Source organism: Ceratotherium simum, chromosome 8, assembly GCF_057802395.1.
Source record: "Ceratotherium simum simum isolate JZ-2026a chromosome 8, ASM5780239v1, whole genome shotgun sequence".
Lineage (NCBI taxonomy): Eukaryota > Metazoa > Chordata > Mammalia > Perissodactyla > Rhinocerotidae > Ceratotherium > Ceratotherium simum.
The window spans coordinates 38,835,113-38,849,587 of record NC_141907.1 but is presented as its reverse complement, the minus strand read 5'-3'; the positions used below and the strand labels follow the sequence as shown (position 1 = coordinate 38,849,587).

The window sequence follows — 14,475 nt, the reverse complement described above, 5'->3', positions numbered from 1 at the left end:
TTGACTCAAAAACCAACTTCCACTCAGTGAGATTGAATAGTATTGAAAAAGAATAATGGCAATGGCTTTGTTTGAATTTGGGCTCACATATCTCTGTCCATTCTGCAGAACCAAAGGTGCAAATCCTTTAAAATGTGGAAAAGCTGCATGGTGACTATGCGAAAACATAATTCACCAAGATATGCTTATGTTTTATGACAGTGATTTTGAATACAGTAGGGCAGGTGTCATCTGTAACGTCCTGAAAGTCATTTCCTTCTACAATTTCAGAGAACTAGGTTATGAAATCCCCTTCAAACTTCATGACAACAAGCTTGTGGGAGTGTCTCCCAAAGTGGTGTTTGCGCAGACATAGGAGTTATGTACCAATAACCGACCAAGGACCGACTACAATTTTCCAGTTTTGTGAGCACATTCTACTCTCCAAATTTTTCATCCTGTCCTCTTCCTCCCATTCCCAACTTCAATACTTCTAAAAATCAGTTCTCACCACAGTAAGCCAAAAGTTTTCAATTGATCAATATTAATCTTTATAGTGAATTTTCTTTCTCTCCTCTCATCAGCCTCAACACAGCAGTCAGTTTGAACTGGGATTTTGTTCTCTTGATCGTTTCTTTGCTATGTGCTGAATTGTGTGTGTGTGTGTGTGTTGGGGTGGGGACAAGGCAGAGAGGTGGTGATGTCAGTGGAAAGAATCTTTTATCACCATGTAACATGTTAGTTGATTTAATGCATTTACTAGTTATGACAAATTACTGTATGGATGTGGAAGTTTCAGACAAAAGTTGACATTTGAAAGCAACCATATCATGTAGCAGCAAGGATACAATTGTAGCAAAAACGACTAGATAGATAGATGTAGATAGATATAGATATATATTTTATGCATATATATTAAATATATATACCTAGATTAGACATATTTTTTGACTTTATATTCTCAAATTTGATAAGGTTCATGGTTATCTTTTAAAATCTAACTTATCTCATTCAAAACTTCTCTAGATTGGCTAAGGAACTCCTTTTCATATGCTATCTTTTTTTTTTTTTTTTTTAAAGATTTTATTTATTTTATTTTTTGCCCCCAAAGCCCCAGTACATAGTTGTATGTCATAGCTGCACACCCTTCTAGTTGCTGTATGTGGGACTCGGCCTCAGGATGGACAGAGAAGTGGTGCCTCGATGCGCACCCGGGATCCGAACCCGGGCCGCCAGCATCGCAGCGCGCGCACTTAACCACCAAGCCACAGGGCCGGCCCCATATGCTATCTTTTATGTTTGATTTTCCCTCTTTTTAAATGTCATTCACTTTGTATTAATCAAGTTATTCTTTAATAATTCTTAAGTGTTTCCAGAAATATTGATAGTCGAGGTGCCAGTATAGAGATGACATTTTGAAAAATAAACACAGTCATTATTTTTTAAAGCTGATGAAAAGTTGTGTGTGTATGGGTGTGTATATACATATATATGTATAGTTATGTGCCACATAATGACATTTTGGTCAATGATAGACCACATATATGACAGTGGTCACATAAGATTAGTATCATAAAGCCTAGGTGTGTAATAGGCTATACCATCTAGGTTTGTTTAAGCACTTTTCAGGGGGTAAGAAATTTTCCTCTACCATTCTAGGTTCTTCTGGCTGGTCTAAGAATTAAATTGACATGAGATAGATGAACAGGAAAATAAGAAACAAAAGTTTAATAACATCATATATGAGAGAAACCAAGGAAAGCTGAGTAACTCACCAAAATGGCTGAAGTCCTCACCTTAGATACCATCCTCAGCTAAAGACAAAAGAAGATGTTGAGGGTAGAGAGAGTCAGGGACTTCAAAGAGAAGGAAGGCAATTCATAGGTAGGTAAAAAGGAGCAAACGTTTGGAAAACAAGTGTTTGGCCACACAGAAACAGAAGACCACAGAGGGGAGCCCAACAAACAGGCTTTTCTAGGTTCCTCCTTGTCTACCACCTAGTTCATGTTGTGCTAAGGTGATAGCTAGCTTCCTGAGACAGGTTTTTTTTTTATCTGAATTCTTTTAGGTAGTTAAGGGAGAGGTAACAAGAAAAACTTTCTGTCTTTTGTTTCTTAAATATAATCAGCCTAAAATAATCATCACATTAAAGAGACACATGTTGGGGTAGCGAATTTTGTTCCCCTTCAGTACACTCTATGATGTTCACACAATGACAAAATCGCCTAATGATGCATTTCTCAGATCGTATCCCCAGAGTTAAGTGACGCATGAGTGTGTACACGTATAAATATATGTATATATACATATATATATATATATGCATTGATATTTGCCATGAAGTGACTTTGTGTCTGTGAAACTGGCTGTGCCACGTGATAAAGAAGTTTCTATGGAAACAGTTCATGATTCATGATCAACATAAAAGAAAATTACAGCTTAAGGTATAAGGTAGACGTACACCTGACAAAGAAACTATTAATTTCTGAATTAAAAAGTTTAAATGCCATTATTATTAACACTTTTTATGACTAGAAAAATTTTTTATGACCCTAATAAATATTATTAAGTCCCTATAATATGCTAGGAACTACACAGAGAGCATAAAGATTATAATCCTAAATTTCCAGAGCTTACATAGTGTGGGGAAAAAAAGACAAGGTTAATAAAACCCTTATACGGACTGAAAGATGATCATTATTTCATATTGGGTCTTTTGTCTTGTCGGAGTCGTGATTTGTGTATATGCTCTATACACTCTTTCTCCAGCAGAATTCTCTCCAATGTGGCTACAGAAAAAGCTCCATAGAAGAAAGATGATTTCCTGTGTGTTTTGAAGTAGATTTGGATGCATTTGTGTGGGAGAGGGATTGCAGGTGGTAGGAGGGAGAAATGATGGCCTCTGACATGAGAAAATGTTCTAGGCACAGGTAGGATTTCAAATAAATGTCATCGACCTGTCTCTATGGAAACCACAAAGCTGTTTCTCTTGACTAGAGAATTGTATACCATTCCCTTGAAAATAATAGAGCAGAAGGAAAAAAACCTCCCATGAGTCATGGTGGGTTAGAGTAGGCAGGGACCCTGTGCTTTCAACAAATCTATTCCCCCGCTATCAGGAAGGATCCCAAATAAGCCCTCTCATTCAAGCAGGATTCACACCTAGCAACTTTCCTGATTAATCTGTTCAGCAACAAGAGCAAGGCATATAGCCTCTAACTTTCCTGTTGTATATGAAGGGCCTTAACCCATACTCTTTTTCAGCTGAAGCAGGGATGGAATAGCTGATTGCTGACAGCTACCTAAGACCCTCTTCTGTTTGAATCTATTTCTCTAGCTGTTTCTGTGCTTTCATTCTCTAAAACTAAATAATACAATCTATAAATATGCCTCTGCTTGAATAGGTATCCTCCTTAGACCGTTTGTTGGGGACAGGGCTCTGTTGAATTCTTGTTTAAAATCATCCCTACCAGGCCATTCAAATGTTTCAGTTCTTATGCAAAGCTCCTGGGAATCACTTTTAAATTTCCTGGCAGCTAAGCTTCATTTCTTATGGCACCCTGTTGGCCTCACTTGCGCTGTCTGTTATACCCAATCTCATTTCATCACCAAATACACTTTCTAGAAGAACTCACACTGCTTTCATGCAATTTCACATGGAAACGCAATGTTCCAGATGGACTCTGAATCATTTCAGGGATGTGGTGGAGAAGAGAGTAGATGCTGTGTAAGTGGGTTCCCCACACATCTTTTTCTCCCCCTATATGATTTTATAAAGGCAACTAAAACAGAACACAAAGATCAATTCTCTGGGGGAATTTAAAAAGTATGCTCTAAATCCTATCAGGGTCTAGGTCCTCCTAGGTAAAGAACAATATTGCCAGAGATTAAAGTTGACTGTTGGGAGATCAAAAATGGCCACCCGGAAATATGTCTCTTTATCTTGATTATTTTCTCTGACGGACATTTGACCTCCCCCAAACTGCCTAAAGAATTTAACATAGAAGGCCTGTTTCAGGAAGGAGCCACTACCATATGATGGCTGTAGTATAATGTAAAATAAATGCTGCAAAAGGAAAGGCACCAACAAGCCCATCTTATCAAAAATTCTGTCTCTCCCAAGCCACATTCTCTAGGTGACCCTGTACAGGGTTGTCAGACAAACATTTGCATTTCCATCTCCATATGAATGGTCTTCTTCCCCTCTGAAATACCCCATAGCTGTCTCCTCCCCCACCCCCAACATCTTCCTTTGTCTTTATCTAAATCTATTTAAGGTGAAAAACTTCTGCCATTTGTTGAGAAACTCAGTTTCCCTGGTTTCTCCCATGTATATGTGTTATTAAAATTTGTTTGATTTTTCTCCTGCTAACCTATCTTTTAATTATTTGGCCAGCCATAAGAACCTTAAGGGAAAGGGTGGAGGGAGATTCTCTCTCTTCCCCAGCAGTTGTACTCCATTCTCTGTCTTTGGCCAGCATCCTTTCTCCATAATTCTAACCAGCCCATTTCAGCCACCACACTTATGGCCCCAGGATTTCTCCCTGTATAACTTGCCTTATTTGTAAACAGAGAAGAGTCACCAAGGAACTAGTTTTTTTCAGGATAGTTGTGATCTCCAACATTCTACCTCAGTGTTCCTACAAGTACCTTATAACAACATGCTCTAACGTTTTATTTTATTCTGGAAATGTATCCACTTCACTGGTGAACAAGATAGTTGGTGCTTCTTTTCCCAAGTTCTCTCCATGGGCTGATGGTGCCACATGTGCCCATCACTCAATATGGAACCGCATAGGGCATCTCCGACTCATTTTCCCTCTAACCTCTGTCATCTAATCAGTCATGAAATCCCTCTGATTTGCCTGTTTGGATATCTTTTTTTTACTTTCTATTCCTAAGGCCACTCTTTTACTTTAGGCATTTCTCTTCTCTTATCTGTACTTTGAAACACCCTCTCAGCCTCTTAATTAGGAACATTGCCCCAAGTTTCAGCCTTTCCTACTTCATCTTCTGCATAGCTACCAGAATAATCTATCTGAAATGCAAAACATACCACCTGCTCAAACTTTTAGCGGGTTTTCTGTATTTCAGGATTAGGATTCATTATGTCCTAATGGCATATATATTCCAGCATCACTCCTCTCTGTCTCTTTGTCTTTGTCTCTGTCTCTCTCTCCATGTATATTTATGTGTGTATGTGTGTGTGTGTGTGTGTCTTTTTAAAGTGAAAGTGTAAAATGTGTATAAGATTTTTTTAATCAAACAATTCAAAAGGGCATATAAAGAAGAGTAAGTATCCTTCCAAGTCTATACTCCTAGTCCTGGTTCCACTGTTACTTGTCTGTTGTGGATTCTTCCAGAAATGGTCAGTGCACCTAAAAAAAAATATGTGTTTCTAGAGAGGTTTCTTTTTACATGAGTGAGAACATTAAACAACACTGTGCTCCACCTTGCTTTTAGCATTCTGTTTTATCTCTTAACAATCCTCCCTGTACCCTTTAAATTCTCACAATAGTGAATTACCTGTAGTTCCCAGAACACTCTATACTGTTTTCAGGCACAATTGCTAATGCTTATGCCCTTCCTTTTGCCTGGAAGGTTCTTATTCTCATTTGCAGCCTATACATGGTGCTAACTACTATTCATCTTTAAGATTCATCTCAGGTATCAACCCTTCACCATCCCTTAGAAATCACTCCTCTGTGCTAATATAGGATCCTGGACATACATGTTTCTAGCATTGGCACCAACCACACTACTTTAAAATAGTTGTTTGTGTATATATTCTTCTCTACATTGTAAAATATTTGAAGGTGTGGATCATGTCTTAGTCATATTTCCATCCCTAATGCCCAGTTCAGGATCTGATAAAAGACTAAGTGGTTGGTAAGTATGTGTTGAACCAAAACATCCCAAGACCAAGATAACTATGGATGTTTCAAAGTCTTCCAAAAGGGAAACATCTTCAGTCCAAGAATAAAGATTTTAAATAATTTTTTAAAAAAGACTGTAAACTCCACAAGGACAGACACCACATCTGTTTTATTCACTAGAGTAGTGGAATGAATGCTCTTGGGAAAATGTCCGTTAACCTTAAATACACAATATGATGATGGATATTATTGGGGCTGCAAGGGGCAGGGGATACATCAAGCACTTAATGGAGGGGTAGCAGAAAAAACTACTGGCAGAAAAACAATGAGGACTATGAGGATTCTAAGGGATACCTGAGCTCACTAAAGAAAACCCATGCATCTTTCACTCTTTTCCTGTGGCCAGACTTTTTGCTAAGTTATCACCACTGAGAGGAATTAATTGTAAACTCTTTCTTGAGCATTTCTGTCAAGTGCTGAATAATAGATTTTATATGCTACTGACTATTAACTTCCTTCAGTAGATAGCAGTCAAGAGATTTCATGAAAAGCCTGATCTGCTGAAAACAGAAGTATTCTAAAGTGCAGAAATTCGATCCTGGTGTTATGAAAAATAGGATTCAGTGCTTTGAAAAAGTTCATGGGGAAACTCTGTATCAACATTTAATCAACTATAAGCATATATCCATTCATCTTCCTGTTATCCTCAAGTACGATAATGTAATTTGAGTTATGGAAACTCAAATCAATTGGAAACATTTAATACCATTTATTTTTCTTTTGAAATGTTTTACCTTCCTTGATAATGCAAGATTTCATTCATGTGTGTTTTGAGGGTGCTATCAAGACTTTGGGGGCCTGCTAAGACAAAAAGTATCTAATACTTATAGAATTGATTCTAAGTGATGTTCAGTTGAGATGAACACCTTGGCTTTACTGGTTGCTCCCAGACCACCTGATAGAAAGATTTTAGGTGGATTGGGTAAATCTTTTGGGATACCCAGATCTTGGAAAATAATGGTTTCCTTCTGCTTCACATTAAGTGTTAAAAAAATTATTAGTTTGGCAGTAGTGGAGCAATGTTCCCAGGTTGAATACAATGGACAGCTTCAGATGGAAGTACTTCCAATTTGGTCTTGGCTCCAATGTTCAATATAATAGAAAGCAGGCAACAGTCAAGTCTCATTTGGAAGATCATTGATCCAATGTTTTTTGTTGCTGTCTTTGGGAATGTGTTTAACTAGGAAAACAATGCTTGATAATGCCATGATCAATTAAAATAGTGATTCAAGAGGCCCCAGATTGCACACAATCATTACTGCAATGTTCCCAGGAGACTACCATAGTTTGCAGTCAGTGGGACTTCAATAAACGCTTGTTGATTGACATATCTAGCAGGAGAATAAAATGGAATAAGATGGAATCTAACAGGAGAATAAGGTGGAGAGGAAGAATCTTGATTTTTAAAGAGTCTAAAATCTTTAGAGGCCTAAGTTTATATCATAGAATATTTGAATTGGAAAGAAGTTTAGCAACTGGGTCATTTACCTTCATTTAACAGAGGAGAAACCTGAGGCTCAGAAAAGTCAAATGACTTACTCAAGGTCTCAAAGCTAAACACTGGGAATATTTTTTTTACTTGCCTAGCAGACAGGAGCCAGACGCTGGAGTCAGGCTGCCTGGTTTCAAATCCTGGCTCTGCCACTTACTAGCTCCATAACTTCTAAGCAAGTTATTTAACCTCTCTCAACCTAAGTTTCTGCCTCTCTTGACCTCAGTTTCTCCATCTGTAATGGGGGAAATAATTGTAAAGCTTTAAATCAAGAATTAAATGAGCTACTAATATGAAAGTGCTAGACAACCATCCCTCATACATAGGATGTGTTCCGCAAATATTACTATTTATTTCATTGTCGTTACACACTTGAATACCCAGTCTGGCCTTGTAATCCTAAGAACATAGGCTTTCAAATGTGAACTCAAACTTTTAAAAATCTAGGTAGGCTTGCTTTGGTGTGGCTTAGAGTGTAAAAAGATCTTTCTGTTATTTCCAAACAGAAAGGCAAAGGGAAGTTTTCCCTCTCTCAGCTTCTTCAGATGGTATAATATTATAACCCAGAATCTAAAAGTGAGATCTGGTTGATCACTCATACAAGAGAAAAACGTATTTTTATCTGTATTTAACTGCTGATATCTATTCCTGCCTTTAAATTATTTTATTTATTTATTTTTTCCCCCAAAGCCCCAGTAGATAGTTGTACGTCATAGTTGCACATCCTTCTAGTTGCCGTATGTGGGACGTGGCCTCAGCATGGCTGGAGAAGCGGTGCGTCGGTGCACGCCCGGGATCCAAACCCCAGGCCGCCAGCAGCGGAGCGCGTGCACTTAACCGCCGAGCCACGGGGCCCGCCCTATTCCTGCCTTTAAATGGTACTGACCTATTTGCTCTATTTGCAAAGGAATTCTATTATAGCTTCAGAGAATTTACTGACAGCAGCAAGAGTATGTTTAGGCTATTTCACAAAGCTCCTATTTTACAAAGGCTATTTTGCAAGCTCCTCAGTGGGGGAAAAACAGTTTGCAATGTTCTCTATTCTGCAGAAGAAAAGTCATCGGGGTTCTGTAAAGCGGCAGGATGGTACTGTTGGAGTTGCTGTGCTTGGCAATGTGTCCATAGCCATCATTTAAGGGTGGCTGACTCACGAGTACTGACACAGTTAGGAGGACTGCTTATTAGTTTAAGTCAAGCCCCATCATCCAGGCTCTTGCCTTTGTCCTGCTGCTTATCATCAATTACTAAACTAATTTTCCCTTTTGAGCATAGCTACCTGTTTAACTACCTATAAATTAACTTGAATCTTAATTTGGAACCTTGAAATAATACTATTCCTAGAGAAATTTAAGAGAAAAAAATGTTTATTTCTTAATAATGCTAGATCTTAGAATAATGTGCTACAACTTTGCCACTCCAAGTGCTGTCCACGTACCCACAATCGGCATCACCTGAGAGTTGTGCCAAATGAAGAATGTCTGGCCCCATCCCAGCCCTCTGGTTCAGAATTTGCATTTTCACATTTTAAGATCCCTGAGTGATTCAGATATAGACTAAGGATTGAGAAACAGTGACTTAAAGAAATAGGGAGGGAGGGATGGGATTCTCACAGGGGATTACCATTTTGTGTCACCAAGATGATGGTAATTAGACATAACTGCAGTGTGTACCAAAAACTTGTGGAATCAAGTATTAAAATAACAACAGTAACAACATTGAACTTTAACAACAGTGGATATTTGGTAAATTATATTTGTTTTTCTTTTAGGTATTATTTACACAATTGGCTCATTTTAGTTTTTTTGGGGGGTGGGGTGTTTTTGTTGTTAATTGTAAGGCCTATAAGAGCATTCGCTGTTGCATCCATCCATGCATGAAAGAAGGAAAGAAACAACGAATACATGATAGTTTTCTATTGGTGGGAACGGCCACTTTGAGTTAGGACTCAATAGATGTAAAGTCTTCTGGGAATGACCACTTGGACCATCGTGTCTTTAGATCAGCGATAGAATTCAGTGGTTGGAACTCCTACTTGATCATCAGAAGCCACCTCTTTAATAAGAAGGAACGTCCAGTCATTGGAATCTGAAATACGAGTTCAACTACTTGATTGCAGGTATTTAATATTATGTTTCCCCAATATACAACTCAAAGAGAAGACTTGCTTACTACTATCTGTGTTTTACTGGGCTTATATTAGCAGATGTTAGTGATACCTTTTAGGCAATTTCTGGGAGCTATTGTCTCCTTTTTGCCCTAACTGCCTCCTGTTCATCTTTAGTCAGTCTAGAGTGTGTGTGTGTGTGAGTGTGTTTGTGTGTGTAGGTATATGGCTTGGCAGAGATTGTCAAGAGAAGATTTGAAGGGTTTAATACAACAATAAATGGAAATCACAGTAATATTTTAAGGTGATTGTTCAGAAAATAACACTATGTAGTCACTATCACATGCACAATATATTCCATGATGCCAGAAGAAAAACCCTTCCTAATTTAATCAATAATATTATTGCCTGAAAAGAAAAGCCCTGCTCCTAAGAATAGTTTTTTTCTGCATCAGAATTATTCTTCAGGGGTTTTGCATTCACTGCTCAGAACCAATAATTCTTGATTGTAGAGATTCTTGACTATAAAAGTTGCCTATTTTATTTTCTTAATTAGAGAAACATTTTATATCCTGAAGGATATAAATTAGAAAACACTCTTGATGTTATGTTAGTCTTTAAAACAGACAACGCTATAAAACAATATGGAATTATATTTCACTTAGGGTAGCATAAGAAAAGAACAAAAATTAACAAAGCCTAGTTCTCAAACCCATTAATGTAATGTACAATTATCATGGCATTTTCCCAGCCATGGAATGGGTGGGAAATATGGTAATGAATAAAAATATAAAAATGAGCAATATTTTAGCAATGGGTTTTAGTCTGAATTTTCCTCAAAGCTATTTTTATTATATTCTTTGTCTATTCTTATTTTTTGTTAATTTTGGTGAAAATTTCCTATTAACCTCAAAAATTACTGCTTATCAGGGTACTGAAGCATGATAAATATAAAAAGCAATCAGTCTTATTTCCTATAGACATTTCAACCCTACTTACATTATCTAAAAATCAAAGCATATTATAGACAACTTTCTTAACCAGGGCTAACCATCCAGGTTGTGTTTACACAGAGCCCTCAATCTTAAATTCTTCTTTATTTCCATTTTCTTGAAGCTATTTCCAATCTATTTATTTCAATGCTTTTTCATAGATGAGAGAAGATAAAATAAACCTTGGGTCTTATTGGTAACTCTCATTAAAAGGAGAAACAAAGAACAAATAAATCAAGGTTTATTATTTTTCAGTGTTCAGCAGTTCCTATTTTTCCATCATGTCTCTAACATCATCATGGAAAGGTCATGGGTATTTTAGTAGAATATATTTTTCAAAGGTTTATCTGTTGGGTGAATATTTTTAAAAAATCAAGTAATATTTTCATGGTGCAGTGAGTAGATTATTATTCCATCATTAGAAGCTATTTCCAGTGGTACTGCAATTAAATTCAATTCTTTTTCTGAGCTTATATATGAATTCAGTTGAACAACTGGTTATATAGAGATTTTTTGTTGTGGTGGTTGTTTTGGTTAACAGTGACTTCCTTATTCATTATTTATTCTTTAACTGAAAAGGTGTTTGTAAATATAGTCAACATAATTACACATTTTTTTAAAACTCTGAAAAGCATAGTACCCTATAAAGAAGATTGACCACTGACAAAGGCACTATTGGCCTTTTGAGCTTTCTGAAACTCCTATTTTATAAATTATCTATGTGGGTACTCACAAGATGCCAATATAAATGACAGAAAAGGAAAATATTATCCTCATTTATCTACATGATACAAACAACTTGTTTTTGTCTAATTTGTCCAGTTGCAATGGCATGGATTGGGTGTGATTTGTATATGTGCACGTTATTACATTCTCCAGTGTTTGTAAATAGTGTGTTTTGGGTTGCTTTGAGGTAGTGACATATATGTGAACAGAATATTATAAATAAGTCAACCTATTAAAAATCTTTGCCAAGTCAGAAAATATTCATGTTGCATTACTTTTTAAAAACTGTTTTTCTTTTTCCAGTACAACAATCAGAGACCTTATTTTAAAATAGCGTTTTAAATAAGCTTTGTAAAGCTGGAGAAGTTATGACTGTAAACTACAGAAATTTAATAGTCACATATTTTATTTTAATCCTATTCAATAGATTATAAACATATTTATTTCTCCCGTGATATATAACCTAAAAAACAAACACAAAAATTCTTAAATCTTAGCATGTTAAAATAAAACGACACACTAGTAATGAAATGAAAAGACAATTCAATAGCCTTTACAGCCATAGAGTGATAAATCCCCAAAGGTTTTAGTCTTTAAATTATTCAGACTGTCTAAATTTCTGCTGCCACAATATTTTTTCACAAGTGGAATAAAAATGGCATTTTGCTCACGTAGATCTAGCTGTTCCCTGGGTGGTTGGTTCTAGAAAAGCAACAGGCTTTTCCCCCTGCCTTACAAGAAGCAACAGTTAGAAACTAACAACTAGAAAATTGCTACCCCACAGTGGTTGGAAACAGCCAATAAAGTGACAGCTATGATTTCAGCCCATTTTGCAACAGCCATAGATAAGGAAGAGAAAAAAAGGAAATAAAAAAATGTTAACCCCTTAAAATGAAAGGATTGTGCTATGTTAATATCGCCTCCCCCACTTCCACCGTCCCTTTAATCATAAGGCTTTTCCGGCACGCTTAAGTTTCTGGGGTAAAGCAAAGCGGTAACTCGACCCATTCTGTTTCAACTTAAATTTGCAAGATGTAGCAAGACAAAAATTCATCAACCCCTACATGGGAACTATACAAGCCTCTCCAGAAGCTGGCTTGAGCACTTTCCTATTAGCGAGCATGGATTGTTGTCTCAGCCTGTTGCTCCTGCCACACGGTGTGCTAGAGCCTAGAAAAAGGGAGGGGACATTCTGAAACCTCATCTGTGTGCTGAATGCTTGGTGGCGGGAGCCTGGATCGGTCCAAGCTCGCGGGCTGCGAGACCCGCGCCTGGCGAGTAGGCGGCTGCGAACCACAGTCCAGGGACCCTCGTGCAGGCTGCCCGGCCGCCGGCAGATGGTGCCCTCGGCGTCGCAACACCAAAGGAAACCCTGCTAAAGTAACGCTCAGACTCCGCCCCACCCGATCCGCCGGCGCCACAGTCACCCGTCCTTCCCCAAATAGTGCCGAGCACGTTTCCTCCGGAACAGGGCAGTAGCCCGTGTGTGTGTCGAAAATACAAACCAGGGGCAACAGTGTGTGTGTGCCAGAGTGGGGAGCATACGCGGAGCGGGACTCCCGGAGCCGGGGCCAGGTGACCGCCAATGAAACGCAGAGGGCACGGGGACCGGTCCATTTCGCATCTGCGTAAGCCCGGCCGCCGGGCCCGTCCGGAGGCCACTCACCATGTTCACTTCAGAGACCATGTCTATGCTGGCGACGTCGATCCGCATCCCGACATCCACGGGGGGCCCTGCCGGGGAAGTGGGACACATTACGGACATATTCCCAGAGTGGCGACGGGCTGGGGAGGGACGAGGGGCTTTCCTGCCTTCACTACATTGTAAACGGGCTCCCTCCACCCTCCACCCGCTTTGCAGGGGACAGCCTGGGAAAACAGGTGTAGACACGCGGGTGATGCAGTGACTATGCAGAGGGTGTGTCGGGCCAGGGAAAGGTCGGCTCTGCCTGGGGTTTCATCCACCTGCGACTGAGAGTCTCGAGTGTGTGTGTGTGTGTGTGTGTCCAGAGCATAAGGCGTAGTGCACGCCTACGAAAATGACACGCTTTTTTTTTTTTTTTTGACATTTATCTTTGACAGGAAAAGAGAACTAGATAGGGGTTACAGGTTGAAAAAAGATGAAGCATTACCTCCAAAGTCCGGCCGCAAGCGAATATCATATCCTTTGAGCAGTCTGTCCACTGTCTCTTTCACGTATGACATGTTGCTGGGCTCATTGGCGCTGAAGGGAAGAAGTAGGGACTGTATTCAGAATGAGCACAAACTGCGAGCAGACATAAAAATAGACAGGCACACCTACCCCCAAATAACAAGCTACATGATCCAGCAAGCATGTAAAAAGAAAAGCACCAAGAAAAAAGAGACGTTCAACAACAGTAGCTCACCTGTGTGCACAACAGACCATGGCAATCATCACAGGGAAAGAGAGAAGCCCCAAACTCTCTCGATTTTGTACTGTCCACATTACTAACTCTGATTAAAGAATTGTCTTTTCTGCGAAGATTCAAGGAATGCAACTTAGTCGGCGGCAGGGCAGTTAATTCCCCGAATGGACCTGCGCATGCGCAGAGGGTGCTCACTACCAAAAGACACCTTGTGCCTTGCAAACAATATTCCTAGTGGAACAGGCAACAGATTTCAATCCCTCTCAAGTTCCTGTTTGTGGTGTTCCGCGTCCTCAGGGTAGTCGGAGATATTCTCCTGTTTCCTTGCTCGAGATCGTACGTGCATGTGTATACGGAGCTTTCTTAGGTTGCTATGTTCATTTCCTTTCTGCTCTCAAACCTGATTTTTTTACTCAACTCCCGGGGATCTGGCTAAGGCTGCCTGTGATTGGCATCTTTCCTTGAGAGTCACAGTGGTCCTAGAAGTGGGAATCTGGAGGCGGGGAGGTTCTCTGGTGGCCAGTGTGTGTGTGTCTGTGTGATGGCCGGGGCGGGGGCGGGGGGCGGGGGTACATGAGGGAAGGAAGTGAGTGGAGAGAGAACCAGAGAAGAAGGGAAGGGACAGAGGAAACTCAGGACGTATTTGAGGATTCCAAGAATCAGGTCCCCTTGGGAGGCGTCTTAGCACATCTGTGTTAGTGTGGGAGGGGGAGGGGAGGGGGCGGGTCAACTTTTTCACTCGCTCTCCCACTTTTCTTCCCTCCCCTTTCGTGTCTCCCCAGATATGGGAGGTGAGGGAAGGAAGCGATGAGACAGCATCTCTGGGCAGGCAATCCTTTTTCTAGGGCCATCTGCCTCA

The 14,475-nt window shown here is 39.5% G+C and overlaps 1 protein-coding gene across 2 annotated transcripts in view; it reads right to left on the bottom strand.

The window, feature by feature from the left end:
• GABRB1 (gamma-aminobutyric acid type A receptor subunit beta1) overlaps positions 1 to 14,074 on the bottom strand; it is a 373,814-nt gene extending 359,740 nt beyond the window's left edge. For both annotated transcript variants that reach the window (XR_015552911.1, XM_087434264.1), the window contains exons 1-3: positions 13,617 to 14,074; positions 13,362 to 13,453; positions 12,896 to 12,963 (exon numbers count right to left, since the gene is read on the bottom strand). Coding sequence is in view for 1 of the 2 variants with exons in the window: in XM_087434264.1 (XP_087290390.1) it covers positions 12,896 to 12,963; positions 13,362 to 13,453; positions 13,617 to 13,696 (240 nt within the window). In the remaining variant the exon portion in view is untranslated. The remainder of the gene's footprint in view (positions 1 to 12,895; positions 12,964 to 13,361; positions 13,454 to 13,616) is intronic.
• Positions 14,075 to 14,475: the final 401 nt, after the last annotated feature.